General features: G+C 42.0%; 1 protein-coding gene across 1 annotated transcript in view; it reads left to right on the forward strand.

Moving 5' to 3' along the window:
* LOC136610571 (vomeronasal type-2 receptor 1-like) overlaps window positions 1-21363 on the forward strand; it is a 49949-nt gene extending 28586 nt beyond the window's left edge. Inside the window, exons 2-6 of the mRNA XM_066589802.1 lie at window positions 9074-9365; window positions 13129-13992; window positions 16782-17012; window positions 19122-19245; window positions 20366-21363. Coding sequence (XP_066445899.1) covers window positions 9074-9365; window positions 13129-13992; window positions 16782-17012; window positions 19122-19245; window positions 20366-21363 — 2509 coding nt within the window. The remainder of the gene's footprint in view (window positions 1-9073; window positions 9366-13128; window positions 13993-16781; window positions 17013-19121; window positions 19246-20365) is intronic.
* Window positions 21364-22212: the final 849 nt, after the last annotated feature.

Below are 22212 nucleotides of genomic sequence, written 5' to 3' on the forward strand. Positions count from 1 at the left end.
GTCTCACCTCCGCTCCTTCTACCAGCCCCGCTGACGACGTTCCGCCTCCTGATGCAAGGCTCACAGACAGCCGCCAGTCAACACATTTCACCGCTCCTAGCGTCCGTGCGGCTGGTGATGCAGTGTGGGAGAAGGCAGCCGAGGGACGCTGGTTGTCACATGTGAGCACTGATGAGCGCCGGTGGGGCACGCACACTGCACAGATCCACAGCATTGGGGGAAGACACTGTTGGGAGCGGCAGCGGGTTGTATGCCTTGTATTTGGGCTGCGCACACTGCTGAGACCCGCAGCATGAGGGAGGACAGTATTGCGAATGCGGCCGGGGTGTATGCCTATTATTGTATCTTGACGCGCAACTTGCAGGACCTTGCGGCATTCACCCAATGCGAAGCTAGGGCGTGAAAGGGGCGTTACTGCATAGAACCCCTGTCAAACCCCTAGCTTCCGGTGGCATCAAGATACAATAATACCAAATGTTTCCAATCAGAAAGGACTTTATTGAGAGTCACTAAATATACCTTTACTGTAATCACCCATACAGTCTGCTGAGTGTCTGTGTGAACAGATACCTACCACTATATGGTCACTGCATGGTGATAATATTAGTCTTTATATAGTGTTTTTTTTTACCAGTTTAAAGCATGGCAATATTCAGTCACTATGTAGTGGTGAGATGTGATCTTGCTGTGTTGGTATTATTTGGGCCTTGTACAGTGCTAATATTGGCCTTTACATAGTATTATTCAGTAACAATACATAGATATCTGAACCCTACAGTACATATTTGTCCATGTCCATTTGATAAGATGTTTATGTGTTCTGCTATTACCTTACAGTGTTCGTGGTATGGTTTAGATATTTAAAGGGGTTGGCTACATTACCATTGTTTTCACAAATGTGCTGGAAACCGCTTACTAATATATTGATGTATCCAGCATATTTTAAAAAAAATAATAAAGGGGAAAAATCCCTTTAAGAGTGTTGTAAGGGGCGTGACCAAGTAAAGTAAGATTTGCTGTAGCAAACATAGTGTGCTGCTATTTTTTGACAGTGGGGAGAATTTTACATGTGGGCTGGTGGGCTTTGTGTGCTAGGGTTGTTGTTTAGTTCCATTCTGGCCCTGGTTACATTCTTAACACTGGGCTGTCTTGTATATAACTTTTAAGTAGGTGTTCTAGTTCCAAAGTTGTAATTTATGTATTATTTAATTTAATTTTTTGGGCCAATAAATATTATTACATTAATTTTTAGACATTTATTCCTGTATTGTCTTATGGTTTGGTTTGATGGGTTAGGTTATGGCTTGTCAATTGTTTGAGGTTTGTAGGTGTATATTTTATAAAAACTGATTCAAAAATTAAGTTAGACAGCTGAAACAAAAAATATAGAAATAATTAAAACCTAACTTGTTATACCAGATACTAGGTACGGCCACTAGATGACAGTGAAGATACTTGTAGTGCAGATGCTATAGACATACAAAGTTTAGATTAGACTAGCCCGTGGTTATACGATTATTAATACATAAATTTATGAGTAGGAAGATGATCATAAATACTTATTGTTTGTCGAGTGTTTTTTTTAATGCAATTTTTTACTCGCCGCTTCACTCTATGACTAGCTTTTAAAAGCATTCTAGTTTCTACTTTATGCATCTTCAAATCAAGCTTTCATGGCATAAAAGGTAAATATTGTATGTTGACTACATTTACGACTGATATCAAGACTCTTCTAAGTCACATGAAGCAAAAAAGCTTGGCGATGACTATGACTGCAATCCACAAAGAGAACGTCCAAAAATATGGTCCTATGATGATGATGATTCTGTGTTTAGTCGCATCCGACCCCCAGTCATTCCATGGATTAATGTTCTCCATGCTTTTCTTCTTTCACGGCTTCTTTCAATTTCGCGATTGACAAGTTGGTGGTGGCCTTGATTGTATCCAGCCATCTTGTTCTTTGTTGTCCTGATCTTCTCTTCTCACTGACCTTGCCAAGCATCAGTACTGTTGCCAGTGAGTTAGTGCGCATCACGTACCCCAAAAAAGAGAGCCGCTGTTTGATGATTTTGCCCTCTAGTGATATTTTCAGTTTGACACTATCTAACACTGCCTTGTTCGTTGTCATGGCAGTCCAAGATACCCGTAGCATTGTGCTCAAGCACCATAGTTCTAACGCATCAATTTTCCTTCTCTGTTTTTCTGAACGTCCAACGTTTGCAAACTTATGTTGATATGAGAAAGACGATTGCATTGACCAGGCTGGTTTTTGTTGCAATGCTAATGTCCTTGCTTTTCCAGGTCTTTTCCATTCCTTGCATTGCATTCCTACCAAGTGTAATCCATCTCTTGATCTAAGGTCCAGATTGCCCATTGTAATTGATTTTGGATCCAAGAATGATGAAATCTTGGATCGACTCAACTTCTTCGTTGTTAAAGGGGTTGTCCCGCGGCAGAAATCAATTTTTTTTCTCCTCCCAGTCCCCCTGCTAAAGCAAACATAGTACACTACCCTTGGAAAGTGTTATAAAAGAGCGTTTCTACTTACCAGTACCTCGTTTCGTGAACTTTTAAAATTTCTTTCTTAAAGATGGCCGCCGGTCCTTTCCCAATGATGCACTGCGGTTTTCTCCCATGGTGCACCGCGGGTCTTCTCCCATGGTGCACCGTGGATGTCTTGCGTTCCACTGCCGATTACAGCCACCTAATTGGCTGATCGGCACCACGTGACGGGGCGGAGCTACGATGACGACACGCAGACCAGCTCTCCGGCGCGAGCACACAGCAGAAGACCGGACTGCGCAAGCGCGTCTAAAGAAGCAAGAAGACACTGAAATTAGACGGATCCATGGAGACGGGGACGCCAGCAATGGAGTGGCTAAGTGAATAACTTCTGTATGGCTCATATTTAATGCACGATGTATATTACAAAGTGCATTAATATGGCCATACAGAAGTGTATAACCCCACTTGCTTTCGCGGGACAACCCCTTTAACTTTTATGTTCACTGTAACGTTGCCTACCGTGGTCATGACTTTTGTTTTCTTGCTGTTGACGTACAGTCCCATGAGTTCGCTATCTTTTTGCACTCGTTCGATAAGGTATTCCAGGTCCGCAAGCAGGGTGTGGTCATCTGCATATCGGAGGTTGTTAAAATTTATGCATTGCCTCATGATCGATTCTGCATGTAGATTGAAAAGGGCTGGTGATAGAATGCAGCCTTGATGTACGCCTTTACCAATCCGTGTTTCCATAAGCTGTCCTGACTGTTGTTTCTTGATTGTTGTAAAGCGACCTTATAAGCTGTTCAATATGTTCTGGGACGCCCATTTGCTTCAGACACTTCCAAAGCTTCATGTTCAACACAATCAAATGCCTTGCTGTAGTTGATGAAATACATGTACACATCCTTTTGATACTCCAGGGTCTTCTCCATGATCCAGCGCAGATTCGCAATTTGGTCTCTGGTCCCACGACCTTTGTGGAAGCCAGCTTGAATATTCAGCAGCTCCCATTCAACAATTGTCGCAATGATGGATGATCTTCAAAAGAATTTTGTTTGCATGAGGTATAAGGGCGATGGTGTAGTAATTGGAACATTCTTAAGCATCACTTTTTTTGGAAGTTTGATGAAGACAGATCTTGTCCATCTTTGGGCCACTATTTGGAGCTCCAGATCTTTTGACATAAGATGGTTAGGATCTTGACTGACACTGGTTTGAGCAGTTCAGCTGCTATGTGATCAATGCCCGGAGCTTTCCTGTTTGGCAGTTGTTTCAGGGCCCATGGGACGTCTTCCTCCAGAATGCCCGGTTCTTGTTCTACTTGATGTACGTGATCCAACGGGTTGTCTGTTTGATCGCCTGCATACAGCTCTGCTGTATAGTCTTGCTACCTACGCTTGATTTGATTTTCGTCTTGTAATCATTTGCCATCCTGGTCTTTGATGGTTGCTGCCTTGCACAGTGGGAACAGTGCCTGGGTTTACTTCACCTGTGCGAAGAGAGCTCGAGTGTGACCTTGCTGGTTTGCTTCCTCTGGTTTCGCGCATTGGTCATTCCAGTAGCGCTCCTTGTCTCGTCTGACTTTTTATTTGAAATTTCGCATTTAGCAGTATGATTTTAACAAAGGTACCCACTACTTTAGCTGCTTGGCACTTGTTGGCTATGGTCCTATAAATCCCCCTTAATACTGCAGGAATTTTGAACTAGAGTTTAAGGGGAACCTGTCAGCTTGAACAAGCTCTCGAAACTGCCGACATCATGCCATACAGCAGGAGGAGCTGAGCAGTTTCATATATCGTTTTATTGGAAAAGATTTATTATAACTTGTTTTTTTATTAATTTAAGTCTCTGTTCTTTCTGAGTTTAGATGTCCAATGGGCAGTCCTAGTGGAGATTGACAGCTATCTGTATATGACCATTGTAGGGGTGCGATACAGAAGATGGCCTGTAGGGGGCAACAGACAATCAGTCTGATGCCTGAAGCAAGAGGGAAAACACCCACAGGTGTGGTCAGTGCTATAAAAAAGGGTTTTACCCTGCTGCAGGAGAGAGAGTGTCTGGCTGAGTGAGCCAGGAAGACAGCTCAGTGGAGCTTGGAGCTGGCAGGCCCAGTGTGTGGCTAAAAAGGCCAGAGGTGGACAGGGAGACGCCCCTCACCTCAACACCTGAGAGAGTGTGTGGCTGAAAGAGCCAGAGAGAGACAGCTCAGTGTAGCTGTAGGGCTGCCAGGCCCTGTGTGTGGCTAAGAAAGCCAGAGGTGGACAGGGAGACGCCCCTCACCTCAACAGTGTGACAACTCAGTGGAGCTGGGGCTGCCAGGCTCAGTATGTGGCTAAGAAGGCCAGAGGTGGAGAGGGAGACGCCCCTCACCTCCACACCTAGGAGAGGTGTGTGTTGCCTGAGAGATTCAGGCTGCAGTTAACCGGTGACTCCTGTTGTATGCAGTAGAGAGATGTTATGGACCAGGAACTACGTGGTTCCAGCAGGACCCCTGAAGTATGCCTGCCCTGGGACTAAGGGTCTGAAGGCACGACAGAATAAGGAACAGCTGCGATCTGGACATCCACAGGTCTGTGCAAATCAAGTGGACTTGTTGTTGCGGTTGCCTTCAACCCTGTGGAGGACTGTACTGAGGGGACTCTAAAAAGGACTGTGAAGGGATGTTTAAAAGAGACTTTTGTTGTTGCAATCATTTATTATTGATCCGGAGACCCAGTCGTTTATGTTGCTGTTAAAGATTGTGTGAATAAAGTACAAGTAAAGAAGAAAAGTGACCATTTGGCAGGATATGTAACCCCCGTGTTGTCACACTATGCATACATAAATAACTGCCAATCGCTGATAAAACCCACTGAGTCTCTAAGCAAATCATTTATCACTCAGACAAGAGCTAGTTCCTCTCATCCAGAGTACAGGGTGCCTGCTCCCAGCACTTGTAATCACAGCCAATTACATGTCCCACAATATCTTTTTCTCCCACCCTCCCCTTGTGTAGCTGTATGCCATACTTCCCCCCTCCCACATGCTGCCAACTCCTCCCACTGTCATTAGTTTCTCAATCTCTCTATCTGCCTGAGTGAAAGATTTTGTAAGAATCTAAGTCCTCCAGCTTGTAGTGTAATGAAATACGGTACATTGCAAGTACAAAAAATAAAGGGTTGAAATTTTTTAGAACATTTATTGAAATATAATTTTTATTTAGAAATATATTGATTTAAATAAAATAAAAGCTTGTGAAGGTATCCATAGTCATTAAAAAGTTCAAATGCACAAAGAAATTAATATCTCCCTATAAAAGAAACATCTAACTCCTGTTCATCATGTGTTAAGCACAGAACATGAGAATGTACAACATAGTTCATTATTTATCTCTCCAAGATCGTATTCAGATGTGGAAAATGTTACAAAGATGGATTGTACAGTATTCTTAGACACAGTCAATACTGAAGAATGTCTCCTCTACAAGGTACTTGTTTGTATCATATTGGTGATGGAGTTGTTCTTGAAGTGAGCTGGAGAGAATTGAGCTTGCTGCAGTGACAGTAATGACATTATAGGTAGATGAAAGGAGGACAATAGGAAAAGTGCAATAATTAATGTCCTAAATAGAGATGAGCGAGCGTACTCGGAAAAGCACTACTCGCTCGAGTAATTTGCTTTATCCGAGTATCGCTGTGCTCGTCCCTGAAGATTCGGGTGCCGGCACGGAGCGGGGAGCTGCAGGGGAGAGCGGGGAGGAACGGAGGGGAGATCTTTCTCTCCCTCTCTCCCGCCCGCTCTCCCCCGCTCCCCGCTGCGACTCACCTGTCAGCCGCAGCGGCACCCGAATCTTCAGGGACGAGCACAGCGATACTCGGATAAAGCAAATTACTCGAGCGAGTAGTGCTTTTCCGAGTACGCTCGCTCATCTCTAGTCCTAAACCAAAATATCTAAGTCTGACAGTGCTTCATCTTCCCATATAGTAGAGACGTGTTAGAGGAGTCCATAAGCTTAAAGATTCTTGTTGATCAGAATATTCATACCCTTTGTAGCCACTAAGAGACTTCTTTTGCAGAAAGTCCAGATAAAGAAATAGGTTTCCAGAGGTAGAAATATACAAGCAATTCTACAGAGTATTACAGCTACCTTATTCTCATACCACATTGGTGGTGGTCTGAGTTAAAGGATTCCCAACTATGATCTACTGACATCTATCTATCTATCTATCCATCTATCTCATATCTATCTATCTATCCCATATCTATCTATCTCATATCTATCTATCCATCTATCTCATATCTATCTATCCCATATCTATCTATCTATCTCATATCTATCCATCTATCTATCTCATATCTATCTATTCCGGAAAAATATTTTGATATTCCCAAGTGCAGTTCTAGGAAGTGGTATTTTATTCATGCGATAAAAAGAAGATGCAGGGAAGTCCGGAATCTCAGAGTATAATCTTTACTTTATTTAGTACATGCTTAAAACAATCAGGCACGCAAACAGCAAAGAACGCGTTTCAGCCTGAACGTGAACAAGGCCGTAAGGCTGAAGCGCGTTCTTCACTGTTTGCGTGCCTGATTGTTTTAAGCATGTACTAAATAAAGTAAAGATTATAAGCAATATGGTGTAAGCAATATGGTGTATATAAAGTGAAGTATATAAATGCACATAGTGACTATTACTTCATTGTACATAATTAAATGTGTTTACATGCAAACTACTATTAAGGACCTATCCTCAGGATAGATCATTAATAGAGATGAGCGAACGTACTCGGATAAGCACTACTCGTCCGAGTAATGTGCTTTATCCGAGTATCTCTCCGCTCGTCCTGAAAGATTCGGGGCGCTCCGCTGCTGACAGGTGAGTCGCAGCGGGGAGCGGGGCAGAGCGGGCGGGAGAGAAGGAGAGAAAGATCTCCCCTCCGTTCCTCCCCGCTCTCCCCTGCAGCTCCCCGCTCCGCAGCGCGTCCCGAATCTTTCAGGACGAGCAGAGAGGTACTCGGATAAAGCACATTACTCGGACGAGTAGTGCTTTACCGAGTACGTTCGCTCATCTCTAATCATTAATAGTTGATCGGCCGGGGTTCACTGCTTAAGACTGCAGCTTGATCAGCAGCCCACTGCTGGCCCCACAATACAGGTGTATGGAGAGGAAGCCGCTAGCTCTGACTACTGTGTAGTGGCCAGCACTCAAAATTTCAGGTAAGCTGTAATACATCTGAATGAATCCCAAGTCTGCAATTATGAGGGCTGGCCACTACACAGGGCTCGTCAGTGGGCGCCCGATCAGCTGATCAGCTCCATAAGGTGCATTGATAGGCAAATGGAGATTAAAGTGGTGCATTGTGCCCATGTGTTGGGGTAGTAATAAGAATTAAGGGGGTTCATGGAAATCTAAAGGGAAAAATTAGAATGTATGGTGATAATATGGCGAATATTCTAATCAAATGAAGAGACCTAAGTGATTAATACTGGAGGAGGATGCTATCCTAGTTACTAATGAAATATGATGGTGATGAGGTGTATAGTTGGACAGTAAATATGTTTAGGATAAGATACAGTCTTCTAAAGAGGTACAGATAAAGCAGGAAAGTGAGAATTGTTGCTTTAAAGGCAAAACAAAAGCCTAATTTGTGAATGTAGATGACATCAATATTATTATATGGCAAGAATATAGAATTTAACACAAAACAAACAGAAAGGGACATGTTGGTGTTAATGGAAAGCATGACAAAACCAATACACAGATATTACCAGGCATAAACTAGAAGTAAGGGCTTTTACAGACGAGAGCATGCGCAAATACGCTTGCCGCTACGAAGCATATTTGCGCATGTATCTGTCTTTTTTCTTTAATGTTCAAACTATGGGCTATTGCACGCGGAAAAATAATACGAAAGATAGGGCTGGACTTCTCTTTTCTCGTAGATGTATAAACTACACGTGAGAAAGATAGGGCAAGGCCACAGAATATTGTGTGAGAATCAGGTCCATGAAAACAAAAGCGTTGCATTCAATTGAAAAATCATGCCTGCAAAATGATCCGAAAACCCGTCCATCTGATTAAGCCCTAACTTAGAGCCCTTTTACACGAAATGCTTATCGGTCACATTCCACTGGAAATCAGCCGCGTGTGGACCTAGCCTAAGTGCTGCTAGCGACTGAATGAGGAATGATATAAGCGCAGGAGCGATCATCCCTGGGATGACTGTCAGGCGTTCTAGCGCCCAATAGTGGTCCCGTGTATAAGGGCCCGTAGTGATTATTAAGCCTGGGTAATTAGTAATACAAAATGACACAAGGTAACCATTGATAATTTGTGAGACCAAAAATGTCTAGGAGTAAAACTATTCTGAATGCGTGGATGGTAACAGCCAAGGCTATTATGAAGACCTCATCTCTCTCTGACTTCCACACCTCTCATGTTTAAAGGTTCAAAAATGTCTTAGTGTCGGTTTTCTTCGAGGGGAACAACATAATGCATCTATAGGAGTTTAAATTCATTGAACATTTCCCTTGTTTTCCCCCATTATACCCATGTAGGTAAAGATAGATTTGTTCTGTACTTATACAGGTTCAATTTCCGAGCTTTGCGCTGGACCCGAGCCATGATGTTTGCCATTGATGAAATAAATAAACGCATGGATATTCTACCAAGAATTACCTTGGGTTATCAGATTTTTGACACATGCTTTACTATTTCCAAATCCGTTGAAGCCACCTTAACATTTTTGACTGGCCAGAATGAAACCCATCCAAATTTCCGCTGCAGCGCAGGAGCACCACTAGCAGCTGTCATTGGAGCAGGAGGATCAGCCTTGTCCATTGCTACAGCCAGAATACTGGGGCTCTATTATTTTCCACAGGTAAACTCTACATTTATTTTATGCACATATTATATTAAATGAAACTTCAAATTGTGGTAAAAGGATTTATTACATTAGTAAAAAGGCTGTTCTGTGTATCTAGAGACAGCATCAATCTATAGTGAGGGTGATCTATAGTGAGGATTCTATAGTAAGGGTGATCAATGAGTAGAACAGGTTACCACGGGAGGTGGTGAGTTCTCCCTCAATGGAAGTGTTCAAACAAAGGCTGGACAGACATCTGTCTGGGATGATTTAGTGATCCTGCACTGAGCAGGGGGTTGGACCCGATGACCATGGAGGTCCCTTCCAACTCTACCATTCTTTGATTCTAATCTTGTCCATGGGCTGTCTCTGGAATTATAGCTCAGCACTATTCCCTCAACTTTCACTAAGACTAAGGCTGTTTTCACACGGTCGACAAAATCAACTTCCATTCCTCAGCCAGTGTTGCTGCAAGTGCTCTGATGGGCCTTCCTCCTGAAGTGCTTTCCAGTGGATGCTTCATAGCTGTGATTGATCGCTATAGTGGTCTTCTGGTTGGATGTTCTAGCTGTCAGTCAAAGCTGGGGAGCAACTCATTGGTCAGAGAAGAGGTGAACATTTTAGGAAGATCTGCCCGCAGAGCACTTACAGAAGCTCACCAAGGAATAAAAGTTGATTTTTTTTGGTGATGGTGACGCTACTCTGTCCCTATACAGCTCTGCCAGCAGTTTTGAATTGTTTGCAGACCCTTTAATTTCAGGGACTGGGAAAAAGACGTAAAGTAGATATTTCTAACTATTTATGTGGCAATAGAAGTTGTGAAAGTGTTGCTTTACATGGAACAACTACAGCAGTCACTCAATCGAGCGCATGTAAGCGAGAGACGTTCCGTGTAAACACAATCACTAATAGGGTGACAAGCGGTAATTCATTTACTCGTCACAATTTGCTTCATTTCTGCTCACCTAAAAATAGTCACTGGTTGACTCTTTTCTGGCATAAACAGGCAATTGTTTGTCTTTCATCGACTAGCCAATGAATTTTGCAGGGAGGAGTGCGCTTCACTGACTGCCAACATGAACGACCAACAGTCCGTGTAAAAACACACAACCAACATCATTTGTATATTATCAACTTGCTGTAGTGACTATTTCTATTGACTATTTGAATGATGGTTGTCCCATGTAAACCCACCCTTAGGCCTGCGCCACACGAGCGTGTCGCTACTACGTATTCCGCGTGCATATCTTACACACATAATACACTGTACCAAACTGCCATAGGTGGGCATGTTGCCGCTCACAAAACTTGCACAAAATACGCACGCACAAAAAAATCACAGCGTGTTCTATCTTGGCATGCATTACACAAGCTTACACGCCACAATAGTACATGGCTGTGAATGGCACGCAGCCATTATGCAATATCATTGAGTACTGACTGCATGCCGGACGCATATATCTTGCAGCCTGCACGATGCAAGATACGCTCGTATTAACCCGGCCATACTATAACCCTTGCCCCAACCTGGTTCATTTATTTCTCACCATGTTACAGCTTGTATATAACTGGCGATTGATTGAATATCCAGTTAATTACTGCAGTTTATTGTTCAAATATATAGTACTGCGCAAATGTTTTAGGCAGGTGTCGAAAAATGCTGCAAAGTAAGAATGATTTCAATGCTGCAAAGAGAAATGTAAATCAAATCACTATTTGGTGTGACCGCCATTTGCTTTTAAAACAGCATCAGTTATTCTAGGCACATTAGCACAAAGTCAAGGATTTTGTAGTATTACAGTCAGTTGACAATAATCATTATTGTTATATGTAGGTTGAAACACAGTCATTAACTGAAACAGAAACAGCTGTGTAGGAAGCTTAAAAGTGTGTGAGGAACAGCCAAACTCTGCTACAAAGTTGAGGTTGTGGAAGACAGTTTCATATCCCAGGTCATACACCATGGCAAGACTGAGAACTGCCACAAGACACAAGATGGTTATAATTCACCAACAAGGTTTCTCCTAGGCAAAAATTTCAAGTAGGGTTTCAAGTTGTGCTGTTCAAGCTCTCTTAAAGAAGCTGAAAAAAATGGGCAATGACAAGAACCATAGACGCAGCCATGAAAACTTAGTGAAGCAGATGAAAAACAGATCATGCTGTCTTCTAAATCAGAATATAAACTCAGAAATGGCAGAAACCAGTGGGACCTAAGTACACTCATCTACTATTCTAAGAGGTTTGGCCAGAAGTGGTTTTCATGGAAGAATTGCAGTACAAACAAGACGAGGTGACTCAACTATGTACGAAAACATAGGAACTGGGGTGCAGACAAATGGCAGCAGGTGATCTGGACTAATAAGCCAAAATATGAAATATTTGTCTGTTATAGAACACAGTTTGTTTGCTGAAGGGCTGAAAAACGGTACAATAATGAGTGTCTGCAGGCAACAGTGAAACATGGTGAAGGCTCCTTCAAGCTTGGGGCTACATTTCAGCCTATTTAGTTAAGCATTAATGGTGTCCTCAATGCTCAAAAAAATATAGGCAGATACTTATCTATCATACAGTAACATAAGGAAGGTGTCTGTTTTGCTCCAATTTTTTTCTGCAGCAGGACAACAACCCCAAACACCCAGCCAATGTTATTAAGAACTATCCTCAGCCTAAAGAAGAACAAGAAGTCCTGGAAGTGATGATATGGCCTTCACAGAGCCCTGATCTTAACATCATTGAGTCTGTCTGGAAATACATGAAGAATTTGAACAAGCCTATATCCCACAGGAGATCTGGGGTTAGTTTTCCAGGATGCTGGGAACAACTTCCCTACAGAGCTCGTTCAAAACTTGTGTGCAAGTGTATCTGGAAAAATTGATACTGTTTTGAAGGTAAAGGGCAGTCACAACAAATATTGATTTGATTCAGGTTTCTCTTTTGTTCATTCACTTTGCATTTTGCTAAATTGCAAAAATAAACTATTAAAGGGGTTGTCCCGCGCCGAAACGGCTTTTTTTTTTTTTCAATAGGCCCCCCGTTCGGCACGAGACAAACACAAGGGATGGGTAAAAAAAAAAAAAAGTTTAGTACTTACCCGAATCCCCGCTCTGCGGCGACTTCTTACTTACCTTACCAAGATGGCCGCCGGGATCTTCACCCACGATGCACCGCGGGTCTTCTCCCATGGTGCACCGTGGGCTCTGTGCGGTCCATTGCCGATTCCAGCCTCCTGATTGGCTGGAATCGGCACACGTGACGGGGCGGAGCTACGTGATGCCGCGTAGAAGGGGCGGAGCCAGAACGCCGCTCGTGCCGAGACCCAAGAGAAGGGAGAAGACCCTTCTGCGCAAGCGCGTCTAATCGGGAGATTAGACGCTGAAATTAGACGGCACCATGGAGACGGGGACGCCAGCAACGGAGCAGGTAAGTGAATAACTTCTGTATGGCTCATATTTAATGCACGATGTATATTACAAAGTGCATTAATATGGCCATACAGAAGTGCTGAACCCCACTTGCTTTCTCGGGACAACCCCTTTAACACTTCTAGTTTTCATTTCCACTTTGCAGCATTTTTTCTACACCTGCCTAAAACTCTGGTACATTTACTGTAAGTGATTTTTAGAATTTGCATTTTTAAGATACAATTTTTCTTCAGAATTTATAATGCTAGGCTTAGTGTGTGAAGCAGTTACTGAAAGTTGTTTACTTCTTAAGAACTAAATGAGTCTAACTCAGAGCAGCCTTGTAAAGAACATGTATTTGTCTCTTTAATTGACAGGTGGGATATGCATCTTCTTGTTCAGTTCTCAGCGACAACTTTCAGTTTCCATCTTTTCTCCGCACAATACCTAGTGATTCAATGCAGTCCAATGCCTTTGCTAGCCTAGTCTCACATTTTGGTTGGCCGTGGGTTGGAACAATAGCAGCTGATGATGACTATGGGAAATATGGCATCAAGGTCTTCAAAGAAGAGGTTGAAAGAAGAGGTGTATGCATTGCTTATTCCGAAACGCTGCCTAGGATCTATAACAAAGTCGAAATAGAACGCATTGTGAGTAAAATAGTTTCATCGACAGCCAATGTCGTTATCATCTTTTCATCAGACATTGATCTTAGTCCATTAATGGAAGCCATAGCCGAAACTAACATTACTGGTAAAACCTTTCTATCCAGTGAAGCCTGGACAACATCAGCACTTATAGCTAAGCCAAAATACTTTTCTTTCCTTGGAGGGACCATTGGGTTTGCTATTCGTAAAGCAGAAATACCTGGCTTTCAGAAATTTCTCCTTGATATTCACCCGGAACATGGGACTGATGATCTGGTATATGAGTTTTGGGAGGAAGCCTTCAATTGTACCTGGCCAACACAAAGAGGAGCTTTTTATACTAATATGAGCATAGAAGCAACTGTGGCAGGACGGCAAAGAAACATATCTCCCACCCTTTGTACTGGAAAAGAGAAATTTTCAGATATACTGAATACATACACCGATGTGTCAGAACTTCGCATCACTTACAGTGTTTACAAAGCTATTTACACCATTGCTAATGCTCTCCATCAATTAGACATATGTGTGCCAGGGATTGGGCCTTTTCCAGGTGGTTCTTGTGCAAATCTGCTGGAATTTGAGCCATGGCAAGTAAGTATTTGTCTTATTTTTAAATGTGCAAAATAGGTATAAACATAGAGGTTTATAGTGTATTACTCACTGCCTATTGGTATTGGGAATAGGACTGATTTTTCACAGTATTGACCAGTATGCCCCCCTCCACTAATTCCCTCAATAGAGAGAAAAGCTGAAAAAAAAAAACGGACTGCTAGAAGTCTCCAGAAGTATTGGTAAAGTAGCAGTAAGGAGTATTGGATCTCAAGTGCATAGTTTGATGATAGAGCAGAAAGGATTTAGTAAGGAAAAGCTTAGAATTAAAGGGGTTGTCCAGGAACAGACAAATGTTACTTTTTTTTTTTTTCAAAAACAGTGCCACACTTGTGCATGGATTATGTCTGGTATTGCAGCTCAGCTCACCTGTGGATAGGTGTGGTGTTGTTTTTGGTGGAAAGCAGCCATTTAAAAAAAAAATCCTGTACAACCCTTTACCCTGGCTCTGAAGACCCTTAGGCCTCATGTCCATGGGGAAAATCAGGGCCCACTACGGATTCTCCATGGAGAATCCGTAGCGGGTCCCTCCTGCCCCGCGGACATGAGGCATAAAATAACAATTACTCACCTTTCCGCATGCTCCGGATCTTCCCTTCTTCGCAGCTTGATCTTCTCTCCGTCGCAGCCGGATCTTCTTTCTTCGTCCCGGCGGATGTGCACGGCACGCCGGCTGCATGCCGTGCGCATGCGCCAGCCAGAAGAAAAAAGATCCGGCCGCGATGGAGAGAAGATCAAGCCCCGAAGAAGGGAAGATCTGGAGCAGGTGAGTATATTCTGATTTAGGTCTCCCGCGGATCCGGACGGCTTCCATAGGCTTCAATAGAAGCCCGCGGGAGCCGTCCCCGCAGTAGACCCGAACCTAAATGGAGCATGTCCATTTTTTTTTCATGCTCTATATTTTTTCTAATTCACTCTTATTGACCATCCGCGGGTATTGCATCCAAATGGGGCGCGGATCCGCGTGCGGGTGATCCGCTGCGGATTTTAATTATTATTTTGCCCGTGGACATGAGGCCTTAAACTGAAGTCCCATTGCAGGTTTGCCAAATGCAGAGCTTTGGAGGACATGGTTTTTGAGAAGTGGGTTTAGGAAAGATTTAGCAATTTTTATACATTTTACTAGATTTGCAGTTTGTGCGTTACATTTTATTTTCAAGCTCCAAAGATTCATTAAGTGTTATCTAATAAGATGAATATAAGTCCAGGTAAAATGCATTAAGATAGTGGTCACTCCCAAATCAACAGAATGAATTTACAATAATTATGGCAGTGAGATGCAAAGGTGGCACATAATTTAGCTGTTTTGTTCATAGTAAACACATGATTTAATATCTTGGGCTTTATAAACTTTATTGAGGGAAAATAGAATAGAATGCGCAGGTCATTATGTTTTATGAAAAACAATGTGACAATGCCCTTTAAGTTTTTTTCTTCATTAATGATTAATAAGGGCCCCTAGTTCACCTGGTCTTGTTCTATCTGTGGTGGCACATGTTGTTCAATCCAGTCTGTAGGAGTCCATCTAACATACAAGCGCACCCACATCTTTATTTAGTCTGTGACTGGATATAGCCAACTCAGCTGGTGGAGTCATGGGGGCTTCAGTGGTGAGAGCCCACCTATGAAAGATTTAAACGGAGTTTTCCAAGTTAACAAAAATCGTTAGGTGCCTGACAAATGTTTGAAACAAAGAAAAAACCCATTCTCAACTTTCAACTGTCCCGCTGGCCCAGCACTTCGAGTCTGGTCCCCATTACTACCAATTTCAGTAGATCCTGCAGTGGCCACATGCCGTATATCGCTCATGATTGCTACAGCCAATCACTAGCCTCAGCCGTCAGGTGGCGTTGGTGTACACATGACCTTGGGACAATAATTGGCAGCAGAGGTCACATGAATAATGAACAGCACGTGACTGCAAGAGAGTTTCTGGGTCCCGAGTGGCTGAGACTGGACGAATGGCGCAGGACAAGTGGGACATTTGAAAGGTGAAGTATGTTTTTTATTTCCCACACTCAACCCCCCCGGTCATTTTTTTAAACTCAGAAAACCCCTTCTAGTCCTATCCTTAAAGGGGTTGTCCCGAGAAAGCAAGTGGGGGTAAGCACTTCTGTATGGCCATATTAATGCACTTTGTAATATACATCGTGCATTAAATATGAGCCATACAGAAGTTATTCACTTACCTGCTCCGTTGCTGGCGTCCCCGTCTCCATGGTGCCGTCTAATTTCAGTGTCTAATCTCCCGATTAGACGCGCTTGCGCAGAAGGGTCTTCTCCCTTCTCTTGGGTCTCGGCACGAGCGGTGTTCTGGCTCCGCCCCTTCTATGCGTCATCGCGTAGCTCCGCCCCATCACGTGTGCCGATTCCAGCCAATCAGGAGGCTGGAATCGGTAATGGACCGCACAGAGCCCACGGTGCACCATGGGAGAAGACCCGCGGTGCATCGTGGGTGAAGATCCCGGTGGCCATCTTGGTAAGGTAAGTAAGAAGTCGCCGCAGAGCGGGGATTCGGGTAAGTACTAAACTTTTTTTTTTTTAACCCATCCCTTGTGTTTGTCTCGCGCTGAACGGGGGGCCTATTGAAGAAAAAAAAAGCCGTTTCGGCGCGGGACAACCCCTTTAAGATATGATATAAATGTTCCAGATGGGAAAATCTCTTTAAGAAATGTCAACATTTCGAAAAGTGGAAACGTATTTACATGTGGCTTTATGAGATAAGTTCTTATTGTGTTATGTTAATATAATTTGTTTCTATTCTCCAACAGCTTATGTACTATTTGAGGAGGGCAGACTTCACAGTTTTCACTAATGAAAAAATCACGTTTAGAGACACGGCAGATGTAGCTGGATATTATGACGTTTTAAATTGGCAGTGGCATGACAATGATACAATATCTTTCGTAAAAGTGGGAGAATATTCATCAGTAGTGGATGGAAGCAAATATGAACTTAGAATAGACAATAATTCAATATTCTGGAACACCCAGAATGGACAAGTATGTACAATGTGTTTACAACATTTACCAAAATGGGGGGAGAAACATCGTACATTTAATATACAGGGTTAACTTAAAAATGGTGATGTATATCATCACTTACTATTGTGTAGATACATGTTTCTTTAAAGATTTTTTTCTATATTTGGTTAAAAAACGCACATGATGGGTCAATAGATAACAGAATATTATGGAACAGCATTAAATGTTTCCTCAACACTCAAGATACCTGATATTTATTTAACCCCTTTAGGGTGTAGGCCTTTTTTTCTATTTTTGGTTTCCTACCCGTACTTTCAAAAACGGATAACTATTATTTTTCTGTTGACATAGCTGTCTGAGGGTTTGTTTTTTGCCGGACAACTTGTATTTTCCAATGCTTCTATTAAGGGCTTAGTAAGACGAGCATTTTTTGCATGCATGTTAGGTGCATTTGCGATTTGCTTCTATTAGAACCAATGCTTTCAATGAAAGCGGTCAAATGTCCGTCCGGTTTTTAGAAGCGGAAAAAATTCACACCTGTAAAAGATAGGACAAGTGAGTGCTAATGCACCCAGTCACGCAATTCTTTTCTACACGCAATGTGCGATTTTTTTTTTTCCCTCGAACGTATAATACGGGAAAAATTTGCTCGACTGACTAAGCCTTTAGTGAACCATATAATGTACTGAAAAACTTTAAAACATTTCTAAGTGGGGTGAAATGGAAAAAAAAACACAATTTCACCATCTTCAGGAAGTCTTGTTTTTACGGTGTAAGCACTGTGGCAAAGATGAGAAGTTTATTTATTCTTCTTTTTTACTGCACTACTTAAAAAAAAAAAAAGTACCTTAAAAAAATCATATTCTGTGGCCATCTTTTGACTACCTTCACTTTTTTATCTATGCATCCATGGGGTTGTGTGATGGTTCATTATTTGTGGGATGGCCTGTGGTTTCTATTGGTATCATTTTGGAGTAGATATGATTTTTTGATCATTTTTTATTACATTTTTTCTTGGAGACAAGGTAACCAAAAAAATGTGCAATTCTGGCATTGTGTATTTTTTTTCTGATTTACCATGCAGGATAAAAAATGTTATTTTGATATATCAAACTTTTATGGGGTTGGTGCTACCAAATATATTTGGGGTTTTTGCTGTTTTGACTTTTTTTATCATCATTACAGGAAAATGGTTATTTTTAAACGTTTATATTTTTGCAGTAATAAAAAAACCTTTTCTTTCAATTACTTTAACTTTTTTTTCCCGTCCTTATAGGGGACCTGAACTTTCAATCATCTGATCACTCATATTATTTACGGTGATACTTCAGGAGTGCAGTATATGATACTTCTGCAGGCGTTCTATTAAGACAGACCGCAGATCTGTCTTAATAGGCAGAAACACATGTCAGTAGAGATGAGCGAGTATACTCGCTACGGCTAACTACTCGAGCGAGAAGTGCCTTAGCCAAGTATCCTCCCGCTCGTCTGTAATGATTCGGCTGCCAGCGCGCGTGACAGGTGAGTTGCGGCGGTGAGCAGGAGGGAGCGGGGGGGGGGGGGGAGAGAGGGAGAGAGAGATCTCCCCTCCGTTCCTCCCCGCTCTCCCCCGCCGCTCCCCGCCCCCTGCCGGCCCCCGAATCTTTAGAGACGAGCGGGAGGATACTCGGCTAAGGCACTACTCACTTGAGTAGTTAGCCTTAGTGAGTATACTCACTAAATGGCACATTGTGATCTAATCGTGGGACCCCCGAATGCTTAATTGGGCATGCAAATTCCACTGTCCTAATTCAAACTGCAATTTAAAAGGTTAACTGCCATGATCAGGATGAATGCTAATCGCAACTGTTGTGGCTAGGTGTCAACTGTCAAAAACAGCTTACACTGGCCATGAATGGAGCAGGCTAGGCTTTTGATCCTGCCCCATATAAACCCTGCACAGACAGGCTGTACAGATACATCCTGGGGTGCTAATGAGTTAATATCTATTTCGGTTTTATATAGCTATATAGAAATAAATAGATATTTATTTGCAATACAAATTAGAAAAAAATCCTCTTAATAACTTCTAATATTTAGACTAAGCACAATAAAGTTCATTCATGTTTGTTTTCACTTGCACCGCAGTCTCCAGTATCGGTTTGCACCAAGAGTTGTGTTCCGGGTACACGAAAAGGCATTAGGCAAGGAGAACCAGTGTGCTGCTTTGATTGTATCCAATGTGCAGATGGAGAAATTACCAATGAAACAGGTAAAATACTTCCTGAAATGTTATGTAAATTACTTTGGGAATTAAAAGGTTGCCTCATGGCCGGCCCCCCTTTTAGAATTAGTGCCATTGGTACACCGGATCCAGGCCAGGGGTAACTGCGGCCATCCAGATATTGTGGTACAGTAGTGTAGACTGCCATTTATTTCATTAACATTCAGCACCAATTCCTCCCCAAAATCCAAGTGTAAAAGATGCAGATTTTAATGTGGATTTGTTTGTGGTGGATTTTTACGCTACAAGTAAATCCCCCGTTGAGTAAAACCGCTCAAGGGATTTTGATGAAATTTGGTTGGGAGATGGCTTGCACCTTGAGGAAGGACAAAGGCTATGTTTTATCCCAAAAAGTTATAAAGTTCTCTAGGAAGTGCGGCAACACAGATTTATTTGGTGATGCGCAGGTGCATCTCTGCTTCATTGCCGGCGCGGCGCCGTGCGGCGAGATGGAGGGGCAGAGGGTGCGCATCATGAACTATGCCTACACAAACAGGCAGACATGTGAGGGCAGATGTCATTGCCGCATGTATGTGATTATTAAGTGCGGTGGAGGGGAAGGGGGTGCACATAATAAGCTAGGCCTCCATAAACAGGCAGACATGTGAGGGTAGACGTTGTTGCCACACATATGCGATTATTAAGCTAGCAGGAATATCTGGTGTTGCCGGGATTAAAACTTGAACAAAAGACACATTAACATGGATTGAGATTTTAAAGAAAATCTGTGTTGCCCATAGCAACCAATCACAGCTTATACAGCCCACAATACCTTTATATTCTAGCAAAAGATGGCAAAACCAAAAACGTAGTGTACAGAACTGCGCTGACAGCAGATTACAGTTATATTCCTTTCACTATTTCAACTTTTTAGATTTCAACATAGAGCAAAACACAGATTAGCTAAAGAAAATCCTAATTCCATGCGGGTAACAAGCTAGAATGTTATAAACAGTATTTTTAGAATATCACTATTATTAACAGAAGCTAAATGCCATAACTTACAGACTTATTGGTTTATGTGTCAGATATGGGATGATTGAATTGGACACAATCAAGCTATTCTTTGTTCGCAAGTATTTAACCCATTGCACTGACTCTTTTTCAGATGCAAGAGAATGTATAACATGTCTATCAGACTACTGGTCCAATACACATAAGAATGAGTGTGTGCTGAAAGAAGTGGAATTTCTTGCTACGGACGAAGCTTTGGGGATCACACTGATATTTCTTGCTGTGTTTGGTGCTTCCCTGGTAATTGCCTTCGCAATTCTCTATATCATGTATAGAGAAACGGCTTTGGTCAAGGCAAATTGCCGCAGCTTGAGTTTTCTCATTCAGGTCTCGCTGGTGTGTACTTTCATGACTTCAATCTTTTTTGTGGGGAAGCCACAGAATTGGTCATGTATGGCACGGCAAATTACGCTAGCTTTAGGCTTTTCTTTATGTCTTTCCTGCATACTTGGTAAAACAATTGTTTTGATGTTAGCGAAGAGAGCTGCCAAATCAAAATTGGCTGAAAAATCCAGTCCCATAAACTTTAAGCCTTTGTATCAAAAAATTGTTGCCGCTACTGGTTTAACAATCCAGGTTGGAATATGTACGGTTTATCTGATTCTGACGCCTCCTTTTGTATACAAAAACATGGAGTCCCAAAATATCAAGATAATTCTTGAGTGTAATGAAGGTTCCATTGAATTCTTGTGCTCCATGTTCGGGTTCGACGTCTTCCTGGCTATATTGTGCTTTCTAACGGCTTTTGTGGCCCGAAAACTTCCGGACAATTTCAATGAGGCAAAATTTATTACATTTGGCATGTTGGTCTTCTTCATTGTTTGGATATCCTTTGTTCCTGCTTATTTGAGCACAAGAGGGAAATTCAAAGTGGCTGTCGAAATTTTTGCCATTTTGGCATCAAGTTTTGGTTTACTTGGTTGTATCTATGTCCCTAAAGGATATATAATTCTAATAAAGCCCGAGAGAAACACTGAAGAAATAGTTGGTGGCAAAGCTGCCACTAATGATAAAAGTGCGCCAGCAACATCAGCCTCTATTACCAGTGAGGTCAATAGTACAACAATATCCACCATTGCGCTTGATGATTAATGTCTACGTAGTTTAATGTCTACATGTGTCAATGTTGATGAATAGATGTTACATTGATAAGAGAGCAAAACACTTTTCTCTTTGTGAAAACTGAGATTGGAACCAAAACAGAGAAGAAATAGAAGGTTTATATTTTTTCTCTAATTTGGATCCGATTCCAGCTCTGTCACAAGTAAGAAGTAGATGACGACCATACCACAAACATGCTTATGTGAACTTGATCTAACTCGGGACAGAAGAATATCCCTACTTGCATTTTTTTACAGATAAAACCTAAATATATATATTTTGAAGAAATAACGTGAATATAGAAATGTTAAGTATATGTGTCTGACATGTAGTTCTCATAGAAGTATGAGAGATCAATCGTATAACAAAGTATGAACTGTCTACATCATTATAGTCACTGTAGGGTGGTTGTATAGTATAGAGGACCGCAGACTTTACCTTTGCTTGTGTATATGGTTTTCCAGGAGAGAACATGAATTAGGACTTACTTCAATTGTAGTCATATTTTGGAGGAGACGCAAAATATGAATGCTTCTGAAATTTTATTGATTACAGTTTTGCAGGGGGACTGATGTCCGGTTTTCCAGCCATTCTGTGGTCTACTATAAGGTGGATTCTAGTTCAGATGTAGCAAAGGTTAACATTTAACATGTTATGATACGTAACTTAGCTACAATGTACGACAATGTTGTAAATCGAGATACAGGATGCACCCGTCATGTTAACGATTGCTAGGTCTGTACATCAATGTTAAGATGCATGACTTGACTAGTCAGAGATAATTTAATGGGGTTTCCTGGTTTAGAAAACCCATTAATAAGTTGTGGTCATATCGATAGG

This window comes from Eleutherodactylus coqui, chromosome 1 (genome assembly GCF_035609145.1).
Source record: "Eleutherodactylus coqui strain aEleCoq1 chromosome 1, aEleCoq1.hap1, whole genome shotgun sequence".
In the NCBI taxonomy this organism is placed as follows: domain Eukaryota; kingdom Metazoa; phylum Chordata; class Amphibia; order Anura; family Eleutherodactylidae; genus Eleutherodactylus; species Eleutherodactylus coqui.